We start from the raw sequence: 15,172 nt of genomic DNA, 5'->3' as shown, positions 1-15,172 counted from the left end.
AATCTATTTTTTGGGGGGGGGGGTGCCTGGGTGGCTCAGTCTGTTAAGCATCTGACTCTTGATTTTGGCTCAGGTCATGATCTCAGGGGCTCCTGTGCTGACTGACAGGGCAGAGCCTGCTTGGGATTCTCTCTCTCTGCTCCCTCCCCTCCTTGCGCTTGCGGTCTCTCTCTCTTTCTCTCTCAAAATAAACTTAAAAAAAATTTTTTAATCTATTTTTTGCCCCTCCTGGATAAATCACTAAATTATTTTGAAATTGAATGATACAGATAGGGTGATTAGTTCAGCAGAATACCTGGGTACTAAATTTAGTCACTTTTGCATCATAGAGAAACAACATTTAAGTTACATTTAGTCAAAGTTGTCAGATAATGCACTACTCCATTTCCAATATGCACAGTGATAGTTACCTGCCACTATCTGAACTAGATTTATAGGTAAGGAAATTAGCTAACAAATTTTACTATCTTCTCATGGGAGATTTACTTAAAAAACAAAAACAAAAATAAAAACACTGTCAAAGAATCACAAACCCAGCATTTTAAATGTATTAAATAAAGTGCACCTTTTTTGTGAACTCCACATTTAACACAGGTACAAAGAGGGCTATGGAATGAAAAAGAATAAAATAGGGGCTTTTGAAGGGGCAAACCACATCATATCCATCTCCCAAACATTCCGCTGAAATGTCAGCACAATCCTTTCTCATTAGAAAGCATCTGAAAACATACTGAGTTGCAGATCTCTGAGGATTCACTGACATCTTATTAGCTCCCAGGGACTCCAGCATACCTTCACAAAAGGCTCTTGGTCCGGTCTGGCACAATAGAAAATCTGAATGTCCAAGGGCAACCTTCGGTCTCGCATCCTGACGGGGGTGGGGAGAACCGTCTGCTTGCTTTCTAACGAGGAACAGCTTTTTCTCTGCCTTCACACCACTGTTGCTTACAGCCACGCTGAGCTACAACTGTTTTTGCAGTATCTAGTTTCCTGCATGATTGAGTTTCTGTTTCCCTTAGGAGAGGGCTCAACATTTCTACAGGAACACACCCAAATTAGGATTTAGAGCAAACACACACTTCCTGTCAGGCATTGCTGTGAGGCTGTAAAATGACACTTTCACCTTTGAAACGGTAGTTTCCTAACTGCAACAAAACTCCATTGTTGTTTTGTTTCTTTTTTTCCCCTTTTCTTCTTATACTTTTCTTCCTAATAGTCCTCTGGCTAAGCTAGCTCTTCTAGTCCTGCCTCTTCAGAGTTTTTTCCCAGCACCTTCTCTAAAGCTAAATTTCCATTTTTAAACTTTATGTATGTTCCTGACATAGGTTTGAATCTCAAAGGAGCCTTTACCCAAGGTAGGTATATTACACTTACAACAAGGGCATTTCACCTCAATGACACATTATGTTTGTCGGATATGCGGACCTTAAAAGAATGGGAGAACGTCCTGGTTTATATGAGGCTGAGAAGAAGGCTACTTTACATTCAGTGTTTCAAAAGAGCTGACAAAGGAACATTTACCTCCTTGCCTTTTAGAGTACTCATCTTAATGACTAATAAGCATGATGAGTTCTCCTCTACTTCCCAGATCAGATGGCAGGGGGTTGGGAAAACATGTAGATGACCACTGCATCAATTTTCAGTGATCGTTCTGTGACTCTTCCAGATCCAAAATGGCTTTTGTTTTTGGGTACTGCTGAGCACATCAGAGTGCTATTGTACAGCTCAAGCTGGGGTGTGTTCTCATGAGAATTCTGGCAGACAACTCCATGACCAGACCCAGGTCAGCTGGAACTGATTTTCAATGCAAGAACCAGGACACAATTTGGGGCAGAATCACTTGGATTTTGTGCCAGTGAGACAGCACTGGCACTCTCTTCAGTTCCTGGCACTTCAAAACAGCTAGCATTTACTGATCTCTCTCTCGATGATGGCAAGTGTCAGGTACTTGGCCAGGCTTGGGGACACAAAGCAGTCCACAGTCTCGAGAGGGTGAAGAGACAGCAGAGAGACATTTATAAATAATATGAATGCCACTCCATGTAATATAAATGCTAATAGTAGCAACTCAAAGGTGGGGGCACCTAGAGCCTTGGGAGATGGCTTATTCACAGAGTGGGTGGGGCTTCAGTTTGAGAGCAGAGGGTGCAGTGTGGACAGATGTCGGGGGTGGAGGGTACAGAAGGAAAACAGGTATGTTTGTTCTAGGTTCACTATAGCTTGGGAATAGAAAGGAAGAGAAGTAGAGATGAAGCTGTGGAAGGACAGAAGTGGAGAAAACCAAGAATCTTAATGCCATGAAGAAGCTGAGAACTTATCCTAGGGGCCACTGTGTCTAAAACCTGGCTATTCTTCAAAATCTAGGAGCTTTAAAAAATACAGATTCTGACACTCCTCTCCCAGACCTACTAAATTTCTGTCTCCAGTGGTAAAGGTCTAAGAGTCAGTTAAAGGAAAACAAATCACCAAGTGTTGGTCTGATGATTGGCCAGGTGGGTAATGATAACCATAGGCAATGGAGAGTCCCTGAGTGTTTGAAGCATGGGAGTATATGATCATATGTGTTATTTAAACAAGTTAAATAGATAGCGCAGAACATATATGAGACCTTTAAATATGATGAAGGAAACATCAGAAACCATTAAGTAGTGTTGGAAAAAATTACCTATTAAAAATATTTCCTATCATGTATCAATAAATCAACTGCAGACTGAGTGGGGTTTAAATTGATACTACAGGGCTACCCATACCTAAAAACACTATAGGGGGAAAACAAAAACAAAAACAAAAACACCCAGCCCTTCCCCTGCTCACACACATGCTTCTGCACGCATGTGCTATCTCTTTCTCAAGAAAAAATAGAGGAGAGGGGCACCTGGGCAACTCAGTCCGTTGAGCGACTGACTTCAGCTCAGGTCATGATCTTGCAGTTTGTGAGTTTGAGCCCTGCATCTGGCTTGCTGTTGTCAGCACAGAGCCTACTTCAGATCATCTGTCTCCCCCTCTCTGCCCCTCCCTTGCTCTTGCTCTCTCTCAAAAATAAATAAATATTAAAAAAAGAGGAGACAAAAAATTAGTATCATTTAATCATAAAGAGCTCAGTATTTTTCTTCTAGAAAAATGAGCAAAGGAAATGAGTGGGAATCACACACACACACACACACACACACACACACACACACACACACACATGTGTTTTTCATCTATTCTTTCCTCAACCAAGGAAATAAAAATTAAAATATATCATTTTTATGCTTCCAAATTAGCATAATTTTGGGGGGAATAACAGCAATAATCCTTGCTGCTGGAATAAACACAGTGAGAGGGGTATTCCTCACATTGCTGGCAAGTTAAGTTGCCATATATATAAAAAAAAAAATAGGATCCTTTAATACTCTTCTATCAACTAATGTCACTCCTAGGAAACTAAGGGAACAGTAAGGGTTGCAGATCATTTCACCCTTGTGAAAAACTTGAACCAACACAATGATTCCTAAAAGTGGGGAATTGTTAAAAAAAATTATAATTGAGATTTTAAATGTCATGCAACCATTAAAATGAGGCTTAAAAATCTTGAAGATGACACAATTCCCACAAGATGTTAGGTGGGAAAACCAGATGCAGAACTATACATAAAACATGATTGTCCTTTGCAAAACTAAAAAGACTCCCTACCCCCAAACCCCTAAGAAAACATCCTAAAATAAATGAGAAAGAAGGGAATTGAATTAAAATGCACAAAACTGTTAAGGGTGGTCACATATTTTTAAATGTTCTGCGTTGTACTTTTCTGTAGTTTCCAAATTTCCTACAATAAGCAGGTGTTACTTATATAAAATTAGGACATAAAGCTTACTTAAAGAGTCTGTGTATGAGAGAACAGACTGGTGGTTGGGTTGGGTCTGGAGGTGCCCTTGGGAGTCCAAGTGAAGGATGCAGACAGGCTGACTGGGGCACGTTTGATGGAGGGAAGCAGAGGTCTCTGTACCATATAAGATCACAATCAATAAAACTCTGACTAGATATGATGAAGGAAAAGAATCTAGGATGATATCTAGGTTTCTAGCTTGGACCACCACCAATTGAGATGGGAATACTGGAGAAGAAGCAAGTTTGGGGGCATGATGAGTTGTTTTGGACATGCCGAGGATCAGACACCTGCTAGCTTCTGGGGGAGTGACAGTCCCCCTCCGGTCCCCCTTCCCAAAGGAGCAGCAATGCTGTTGCAGTGGCTTGGCTTGACGGTAATGCTAGTACGGGGGGCCTGCTCCTGCATGCAAGGGAGTGTGGCAAGCATTCTGCTGCTGGTTGCACTTTTGGACTCTCTCTGCCATGTGGCCAGAAAACAGGGATAAGGCAACCTGACCAGTCTAGCCACTTCTCTCTCCAGTTATGAGCACAAGTATTAGCATAAGCACGAGGAGCTTGGAATAGGCCAAGTTCTTCCTCCTTCTCCATCCCTTCTTCTTTTCCTCCTCTTCCAACACAGATCTAGAGTAGTTTCTTAGAGGGATTTGCCCTCTCTTTCACTCTCCTCAGTGGCTCAGTCCGAGAAGGCCTGGGGCAGACTGCCCAGGCCCACACTAGATCTTGAAGCAGACCTTTCTCTCCCTGTATACCTCTTTAGCTCCTTTCCCTCTGGTACTGGTAGATGTGGCCTCTCTCTCCTCCCACTGGGGTTAGCAAGAGCTGAGATTCAAGGATGGGATTAGTGGAGAGAGGCAGAACAGTCCTTCAAAAGGGGCTGCTCCCACTCAGGATATTCAGGCCTCATCAGGCAAGGATTAACCGCCTTTCCCCCGCCCCCCGCCCACCATGTTATCTAACCTTCTCTCTGGAACTCCATATTGGAGCAAGAGGCCACAGTCTCAGTAAGAAAATGAACACTTCAGGGGTGCCTGGGTGGCTCAGTCAGTTGAGCATCCTACTCTTGGTTTAGGCTCAGGTCACAATCTCACAATTTTGAGAGTTTGGGCCCCACGTCAGGCTCTGCACTGACAGTTCAGAGCCCGCTTAGGAGTCTCTGTCTCTCTCCCTTTCTTTCTGCCCATCCCCCACTTGTGCTGTCTCTCTCAAAAATAAACTTAAAAATAAAAAAGAAAATGTACATTTCCTGGCTTTGCTTCCTTTGTGCACATATCTTATGGGGGCCTCTTAGACAGAGCTGATTAGGTGAGGACAGAACTTGATATTCTTGGATGCCTTGGCCAGAATATCAGTATCACACCACCTCTGCCTCATGGGTACTTGCAGCTGTGCCTGGGGGGCGGCTATGAACTGTAGAGTAGCAGCTCGGGAGAAAGAGGTATGTGGTGTAGGCAGATGTGGGAGTAGGCAGCATAAGCTACAAGAGTTGATGAGCTCATCCAAGAAAGATGTAACAGATGAGAAGAGGGCCAAAGACAAACTCCCAGAGACAGCATGAGAAAAGGGACCAGCAAAGTTGACTTGGAAAGACTGGCCAGAGACAGGAGCAAAAAAAGAAAAGAAAAAAAAAATCAGAATTTATATAAAAAGCCAAGGAAGAAAGAGCCTGAAAGGCTTAAACAGCTTCATTTTAATTTTTTTTTTTTTCAACGTTTTTTTATTTATTTTTGGGACAGAGAGAGAGCATGAACGGGGGAGGGGCAGAGAGAGAGGGAGACACAGAATCGGAAACAGGCTCCAGACTCCGAGCCATCAGCCCAGAGCCTGACGCGGGGCTCGAACTCACGGACCGCAAGATCGTGACCTGGCTGAAGTCGGACGCTTAACCGACTGCGCCACCCAGGCGCCCCTGGCTTAAACAGCTTCAAACAGTAGTTTCAAATAAGAAGCTTTGTGAACTATGGGGAGACATAACAAGCAAATAAATTTGGGGACAATACGCTACAGAGCTATCAGGCAGTGAGACAGGAAGTGAGTACAAGCATACATATGAGAGAACCTGGCATTCCAGAAGGCATCAGACCTAAGGGGCAGGCTCATTACCCTCGCTCGTCCCAATCTGGCAAGGTTCCAACCTTGGAAGGATCCGACTGTGCACTTGATGAATCTAAAACCAGGCTGGGATTCCTGGAGAAAATCACCCCTCACTGTAGCCTGGGGCCACTATAAACATGGCAGACCCAACAGGGCTCTCCATACCAGACAGCTACCCCATGACAGTCCTTCACATTGAACCTAGTTTTGAGGCTATTTCATACCTTCTCCATATTTCTCTAACTCCTGCTTCACTTCAGGAGATCCCCTTCCTTCCACTGCAAAGAAACCATCGGATGAAAAATGCCACAATTTACCACCACTCAATCGGCATTTTATTTGCACACATCCTATTCTTTTCTACTGCCCACCCACTTGTCTAAAACCAATCCTATCCCTATTTCCACTTCTCTGCCAATTCTCAGAGATCTGCTCTCCTGATGAGTTCCTTCCTCATTCCCTTATCTTCTGACCTTCTACCCTGGGTTCCTAATGACCTCATCCAAAAGGTTAAAGTCGCTCTCACAAGAGGGAAAACCTTCCCAACCTCACTTATTCTTCCAGTTCACCACCTCATTTTTATCCTCCAGAACCAAATTTGAATTGTTTGCCCACCTTTACTAGTTCAATTTACTTATCTCCCACTCATTCTTTGAACCATTGGAATCTAAATTTTGAACTTACCACTTTAATGAGACTGCTCTTGTCAAAGTCACCAACTACCTCCTTGGTTTTAAGTCCAAGAGACATACCTCAGTTCTTATCTTCTGACTTTTCTGCAGCATAAGTCATTTTGACCATGACTCCCCTCTCGAAACATTCTCTTCCCTTGGTCTCTAAGACATGACTTTCCTTGTTTTCTACCTTCTTCCCTGGCTGCCTTTGTGGTCTCTACTGCCTTTGGCCCCTTTAAATGGAGGTATCCCTAAGGGTTCTAGTTTGAGCCCTGTTCCCTTTCCACTGTAAATACTCTCCTAGGATGACCTCATCTATACTCATAACTTCAACTTTGCCACTGATTGCCAAATCATGTCTTTAGATATTTCTCCTAAGTTTTATTCTGTCTCTCGAACATTCCACAGACACCTCAAATTTAGATTAAAACCAGAATGCAGAGCATTTTCTACTAAATCTAACACTCTTGCTATGCTCCTATCTCAGCGAAGGGCAGGTACCACTGCCCCTTCAGTTCCCACTCTAAAAACAAAGAGTTCAATCTCCATATATTCCTTACTTTCCACATATAATTAATTACTCACAAAATACTGTGTATTCCAGTTTCTAATTATCCTTCAAAAGCACTCAATTTTCTCCACCCCCACTGCCATTCTTGCAGCAACCATTATCTCTCGACATTGATCCTGCATGGGCCTCCTAATGGGTCTCTGAGCCTCAAGTGTTGTCCAACTCCTCCAATCTCTTGAACGTCTGCCAGAAAGAGAGAGCTCTCTCAAATGCATATGTGTGTATACTTCTCCAGACTCAAAACAGTTCAGTGCCTTCCCACTGTCTTTAGGAAGATAGACATGATCCATAGGTCTTTTGTGATGTGTCCTTACTTTCTTTTCCTGCTTCATTTCTTGCCCCTCCTTCAGCTTTGCACCCTATGGTCCAGCCACACTGAACCTGTTAGTTTATCAAATGTCCCACATCCTGTTTCTCCCTCTGTCATTCCTCTGCACAGATTTTCCTTTCTGGCCAGAACATGGCCCATGTCCCATTCTACCCCAACTGCCTGAACTCCCCCTTCTGATGTTTGTTCAGATCACTCCTTCTGGGCAGCTTTAACTGATCCCCCTGGCTCCATTCAGGTGCCTGGCCCCATGCTCCTACAGCACTTGGCACTTCCCCTATAAAGGCAATTATCTCATTATATTGTAATGATTCATCTGTACTCCTTGATGCTAAATTCTGCTTCTCTCATCCATTGTGCCATTGAGAAGGGTTTGGTAAGTGCTCAAAAAAATTATGAAGGGGTTTTCAGACCACATTAAGGAGGCTGAATTTCATCCTGTACATAAAGGGGACCCATTAGCAGTTTTTAAAAAGGAAAGTGAAATGGCCTGGCAGCGGTAATAGTGGTGGTATTTATGTGACACATACAACTGGCTCAAACAGAAGAATAAAGTTATTTCCCTCTATAACTTCAAAAGTGCACAGGAAATCTAACTTCTTGCCAGCCAAGCAGTTCTTGGTATCTGGACACAAGAAAATTTTGATTGCATAGTGTAATTTAATGGCCACAACAGTCTAGGCCCTCTTGAGTGCTCACCTCCCAGCTCTTGGTGGTTGGCTCACTGAAGAAGTTGTCGATCATATTCAGTTCTTCCTTTTCCACGACCACAAAGCCTTGCTCTTTGGCATCTTTCCCATAGACGTCAGGAGACCACTGAACAAAGAACGTGTACAAATGATCCACCCTGAAAAATACATTCGTCATAGGAGTTAACACCAAATCTACTTTCCTGGCAGGCAGAAGTAGGAAGTTGGGCACTTGCAACCATCCTTTTCCTGCTTGGCAAATCTGTTTTGCTAATTGGGAAATTTCGCACTGTGAAGATGACCTCTATGAGCGCATTCCAAATTTGGAGAATAAGTCAACTAGTGAAAGTAGAAGCCCACAGACACTGAGAACCTGTCTCTATCTGAGGAAAAGATCAAGAGAGGGGACGTAAAATTGAAACACATAATGGAATCTTTACACCAAATATTTTCTCCTTGTTAGGTCTTCATTTATTGGACACTTGTATTCAATGGGAAAAAAAAAAAATGATCTGAACATTTAACTGGAAAAGATAAACAATACTTCAGTGGGTTTTTATGTAACTGAAGCACTGTTATCATTTTAACAAAACACCTTTAATAGCTACAAAGTAAATAATACTAATTGTTGTTTTAATATTAGAAAGAGACCTGATTTATTGACACGGAAATGTGGTTGGCTTCCTATTTCTCTGTTCTCTTACACATATTTAACACCTGGAGGTACTGTAGCATCTTACCAAACTAAATCAATAGAGAGATGGCTAATTCCCAAGCAGAGAATAAGAACTCTGATCCCAGCACCTGCAGTATCCCCCCAGGTATGAGAATCACAGGCTCTCTAACCTTCGATTCTACTCCCACATCCATCACAGTGGCTGGAGAGAGTGACAGGTATGATCAGATGATTCTTAAAGTCTTTTCTAATTACAAAATGGGAATTTCAATGTAAGCCTACTGTCTGGGGCAATATTAACTTATTGCTAATTTTTAAAAAGTTGTGATTATGTAAAAATATTATAACAACATCGCTATAGCTTGAATGTTTGTATCCCCCCCAAATTCATATGTTGAAGCTTAACCCCAAATGTGATGGTATTTAGATATAGGACCTTTGAGAAGTGCTTAGGTCATGAGCCCTCATGATTGGGATTAGTGCCCTTATAAAAAGAGGCCTCTTTTCACCATGTGACACAGTGAAAGGATAATTGTCTATGAACAAGGAAGTGGGCCTTCACCAGACAAATCCGCCAGCACCTTGATCTTAGACTTCCCGGCCTTTAGAACTGTGAGGAATACCTTACTGTCATTTATAAGCCACCCAGTCTTATGGCATTCTGGTATAGCAGCACAAATTGACTAAGACGAATATTAAGAGAACTAAAACAAAAAAGAAATGACCCCCACAATTCTGAAATCCGAATGCAGCAAAAGGTTTTTAAGTTTCTGTACTCCTATCTGCTCTTGTCCACATGCATATAGTTTTCTTTTCATTGTCACATCAGGACCAAAATATAATTGTTTGCTATATATAACATTAAATCGCGCACATTTGCCATGTTGCTAGTCTTTGTACGGATTCATATTGGCTAATTTCATGAAAGTACTAAGTCATAAATAATCTGAATTCCTGTGTTGTCAGGATATTTAGCTTCTTCCCAAGTTCACATTACAGTGAACATCCTCAGGCTCTATGCCTTTCACCATCTTTTGCATTATTTCCTCAAGGTGAGTTCCCAGAAACAGGATTACTGAGTCAAAGGGCATGATTTTATATCTTGTGATTCATCCTGCCAGGTGGCTTGTGAAAGGCTCACTAGTTTACTCTTGACACCAGCAGTTTAGTTTGCATTAAAGTTCCATAACAATCTTGCTTATGCTTTTTCTAGAAAAAGAATTTAATACATATTTAAGTTTTACCTTATGCACTCGGCATTTCTCTGAGTGTTGATGCACTGAACAAGTTTCAAATGTTTTCTTCCTGGCTATAGCTTTTCTTTCACGAATTAGCTCTTTGTGGCTGTGAAGTCAGTATTTTCCTTTTCAATTTGTGGAAACTTTTATAGAATGTAAACATGAACCACTACCAAACGTGTTTCAAAGCTGTCGTTTTCCTTTTTATATTAATCATATCCTTCCTGTCATAGTACAGGATTGTCAATTTTCATATACTTTAAGAGTATATTTCCTTTGAGATTTCTCCTACTCCGCATGGAGAGTTGGCATCCAAGACAAGGTGTGCATCCATGTCCATGATATACTATCATTTCTATTCTTTTAAAAAAACAGATATAGATATAATTGTACATTGATGTGATGGTTAATTGTATATGACATCAACTTGGCCATTTTTTGGTCAAACACTGGTGTAGATGTTGCTGTGAAGGTGTTTTTTAGAAGTGATTAACATTTAAATCAGCAGACTTTCAGGAAAGCAGATTACCCTCCATAATGTGAGTGGGCCTCATGCAATCAGTTGAAGGCCTTAAGAGAAAAAGACTGAGGACCCCTGAACAAGAAGGAATTCTGTCTCTAAATAGCCTTCAGACGTGACACTACAATCCAAGTTCTCCCTGGGTCTCCAGCCTATCAGCCTCCCCTTGTAGATTTCAGACTTGCTAGCTCCCACAACCACGTAAACCAATTCTTTCAAACAAATCCTTCTCTCTATATGTATTTATATGTACATATCCTTTTGGTTCTGTTTCTCTGGAGCTCCTGGACTAGTTAGTACAATGGACTATTCTGAAAGGGTATATAAGAAACTGATCGAAATGGTTACCTCTGGAGAATGGAATGGCGTGGGAGAAAGACATATTTTATATCATATGGATCTTTAAGTTAATTTTTGGAATAGGCAGGACATTTTCCTGATTCTAGCATCAAAACTGTATTTTAAAAAGCAAATAATGAGGGGCGCCTGGGTGGCGCAGTCGGTTAAGTGTCCGACTTCAGCCAGGTCACGATCTCGCGGTCCGTGAGTTCGAGCCCCGCGTCAGGCTCTGGGCTGATGGCTCGGAGCCTGGAGCCTGTTTCCGATTCTGTGTCTCCCTCTCTCTCTGCCCCTCCCCCGTTCATGCTCTGTCTCTCTCTGTCCCAAAAATAAATAAAAAATGTTGAAAAAAAAATTAAAAAAAAAAAAATAAATAAAAAGCAAATAATGAGAAGTTTCCTTCTCACCCACATCGCTGTCCACCAAATTCTGTGCTCACCCTTTTCTTTTACAGGTGACCACTTTATTCATTTCCTGTATATTTTTGTAATGTTATATAGATATAAATATAAATATATATTCTTTTTGTCTTCCATTTCTACAAAAGATTGCACTATTCTCTGTCTTGCTGTCTTTATTTAACAATACATCCTAGTATCTTTCCACATCAATATATAGATGGCTTCCTCATTCTTTCTTTTATAGCCACAGAGTACTTTACTCTGTGGATTAGCCAGTGCTTATGTAATCATCCTCTATAGATGGACGCTTGGGTGGTTTCCAAGACTGTATTGTTACAAATAATGCTGTGACGAATAACTTCACATGTGAGTCACTTCACACGTGTACAGGTATAGTTGTAGGATATATTCCCAGAAGTGGGACTGTGTTGTCAGAGGAGCAATTCCCTTCTAAACTTGCTATGTAAAAACGATATTGCCCTTTTTAGGAATGATATCATTGTTTGTCTTCCCATCAGCAATACACACACACACACACACACACACACACACACACACACTCTCTCTCTCTCTCTCTCTCTCTCTTTTGAATAGCAGCATTCAAAAGCATTTATAACATGCAGTATACATTCTCCTATGAAAAATTAACTTAGAAAATATTAATCACCACTCCAGAGAAGTTTGATGAGTATACAATGATAACTCCTTCAGTTTCCTAACACTTATAGTGTTAAATATATATATATATTAAATATATAAATATTACATATTATATCATATATAATATAATATGATATAATATATATTATTATATATCATTATATTATATTACATATATTTTACATATTAATATATAAAATATATTAAATATATTTATTAAATATAACATATATAAATATATAAATATATATTAAACCTAAATATATTTTTATATAAGTAAATATAAATATATTAAACATATTATACTGTTAAATATGTTATATTATATATATATATAGTCCATCTCAACTATATTTTGTAATAGAGACACAAATATGCTTCACTCTAACTCCTGGAAAGGAAGATATTTACTATGCTCATATCTACAATGAATAGAAGGATTTCCTAATTATTTGTTCGCTAGTTTTCCTGTGAGAAAGGAAAAAGCAGTCCCTGATACCTGCCAGCTAGCCTGGGCCTATCAGCCAGGCCCAAGTGTTGTTAAAAAGCTGGCGTGGCACTCACAGCGAGGTCCTCATATTCTTCCTGTTGAACATAAACAATTTCACAAAACATCAACATCAGACAAGACCACTCTTTGACCATGATGAATCACGACAAAAACAAGACCCCTCTGAGGTCTCATATCTGAACACAAACTAAAAACATGAATATTGTCCAGCCACAAAAATGACCAACAGCCCTCCAATCTGGGTGATATGAGTGACTCTGCTGCTTTACTAATTATAGCATTGAGCTCTTTAGTCTATTCCTTCCTTCCTTCTTTCCTCTTAGATAAGACTTGTAAGATACCCAATCATAGAATGACCTCTGCTTCCTGATAGCATCTAATCTAGACCAAATGTCCACTCCCGTAAGTCCTCCCCTGAATCACCTAACACAAATCTAAATCCTGTCCTCCTTTCTAGCACCCTCTTTCTGAGATGGCCCACAGTCCCATGGTGTGTATTCACTCTCCCAGCAATGAATCAACCCAACTCATTCAACTTCAGTAGGTTTCTGGTGGTCTCTGGCCAGAGGGCACTGCTTCCTTCAACTCCCAGTATTGCCCTCATAGAGATTACCTTCAGGAATATTAGAGCTGATGGGGATATTGGGTATTATTTAATTCAACTAACTCTCCTTAAATATGAGAGAATGGGGGCTCTGAAGTCTACCATCAGCATCACAGCCAGGGCTAGATCTTCTGAGGTGACAATTAGGGTTCTTTCAATCATACTAGAAAGCCCTCCCCTTATTCCACACTGATTTCTAAATTGCTTCCCAGTTAACTTCCTGGTTCTGACACCAGACACATTTTTGTCATTTTTTGGACCTACTTTCCATGAAGGACTGCTCATTTGTTCTCCAATATTTGACCCTCATAGGGAAAGTCACTGTGTAAGTATGGACACGGAAGAAGCACGATAAAAGCTCATGCTGACACATATCCCTGTGCAAGACTGCAAGGGAATGAGGAGGGAGGTGCAGATTTGGAATTAAGATTTCATTCTTTCTTTTTAAAAAATTACATTTGAGAGAGAGACAGAGACAGAGAGAGAGTGAGCATGAATGGGGGAAGGGCAGAGAGAGAGGGAGCCACAGAACCTGAAGCAGGCTCCAGGCTCTGAGCTGTCAGCACAGAGCCCGACACAGGGCTCAAACACACGAACTGCAAGATTGTGACCCAAGCCGAAGTCAGACGCTTAACCAACTGAGCACCCAGGCGCACCCCTCCCCCCGCCCCCCAGCCATATTTCATTCCTTCTTAGACATAATAAGAAAATATAAATTGTGCAAACTGTGGGCCAATAAAGATTTTAATGAGAGATCCTATCCTAGAAATTGCCAGTCACTTCCCTTTTTGGTGACGAAGACATTAAGTTGCTTGAGGAGACCCTTTGAACGGTCCTTTTAATTATGTAGATGTGAGGGTGAGTAGGATTTATTATTCTGGAGGAAGGTATAATTGGACATTCCGTACTTGATGAAGACAACTTTTTCTTACAATCCACTTGGAGGGGGATGGGAGGGAAGATTTGTATAAAGTCCAAAAGATTTCCTGGGAAGGAGGAATCCTGTGCCTAATACCCTCCCTTTTGAAGTTCAGATTAAAGCATCTCTGATTAATTAAGGTGTTCCAAATGGAGGTAAACCCATAGAAAAAGGCAATATCCTTTTCCCCACCCACCCTTCTTGAAAAGAAACTCTTCAAGGTGGTGGAGGGAATGGTTTAGGCTGATAACCTGGGATCCTTATGAATGCCATGATTATTTTGGGAATAGGTCAATTTGGGCAGAGTGTGCTGATGGTAAAACTTAGACCAAATTACCTGCCACACTGGGCATACCAGGGAAGGAAATGGCTACTTATGTCATATGTGTAAGTTTCTCAGAAGCTGTAACAAGGTGTAGGGGTGGGGACAAGGTCAATGTTGGCATAAAGCATTCTTGCCTGCCAGTGCCATTCTCTCCACAATAAATATCTCAGTCTGGGGCAGGAATCTGGGATGACCTGATAAAAGGGCCTCTTCTCCCAAACCTCTTCCCTTGGGACTGCTGGGTTTCCAGTGAGTGGTGAATCAAGCCTCTGGATTTGTTTGTTGCCAGAGTGAGTGTCCTATTCTGCAACAGCCTGTAGTGTGTCAAAGAGCAGCCAGAGCAGCCCTTTACACTGGGTGAAGCATTTTGGACTTACCATAGAAAACAGGATCTAGAAAGGAGGGAAGGGGTATTCTCAAAGTATCACAGAAAAGAGGGCCAGAGTAATGAAAAATTTTAATATTAAACAGAGAACTGAGCTTATGTTTTAAGCAATACTGATGACATAATCAGTGACCTAAAAAGATGGGATTCCCTCTTTCAAGGACGTTACATTGTACAGCAGCTCTAAGAGGCCAAGTATTACCATGCCCAACTTAAAGATCAGGAAATTAAGGCTTAGCACATTCAATAATGTGCTCAAACACACCCTCTCTGGAAATGTTCCAGCTAGTCTAAGCTAACTGCCTCTTCTTTTATGAATTCTCTACTGCAAGGAAGACAGTACATTTTTGTACCTGTCCACAGTCAGATGT

At 41.2% G+C, this 15,172-nt stretch overlaps 1 protein-coding gene across 10 annotated transcripts in view; it reads right to left on the bottom strand.

Moving 5' to 3' along the window:
• The window catches only part of NCOA7 (nuclear receptor coactivator 7), a 156,577-nt gene that overhangs the window by 17,487 nt on the left and 123,918 nt on the right, over nucleotides 1–15,172 (bottom strand). For 9 of the 10 annotated variants that reach the window (XM_058735175.1, XM_058735173.1, XM_058735167.1 and 6 more), the window contains one exon: nucleotides 8,234–8,381. In XM_058735175.1, coding sequence (XP_058591158.1) covers nucleotides 8,234–8,381 — 148 coding nt within the window. Of the gene's footprint in view, nucleotides 1–792; nucleotides 1,007–8,233; nucleotides 8,382–15,172 lie in introns of those variants that run through there. The other variant, XM_058735177.1, reaches the window with a different exon arrangement.

Source organism: Neofelis nebulosa, chromosome 6 (assembly GCF_028018385.1).
Source record: "Neofelis nebulosa isolate mNeoNeb1 chromosome 6, mNeoNeb1.pri, whole genome shotgun sequence".
In the NCBI taxonomy this organism is placed as follows: Eukaryota; Metazoa; Chordata; class Mammalia; order Carnivora; family Felidae; genus Neofelis; species Neofelis nebulosa.
This window is presented reverse-complemented; position numbering and strand designations above follow the sequence as displayed.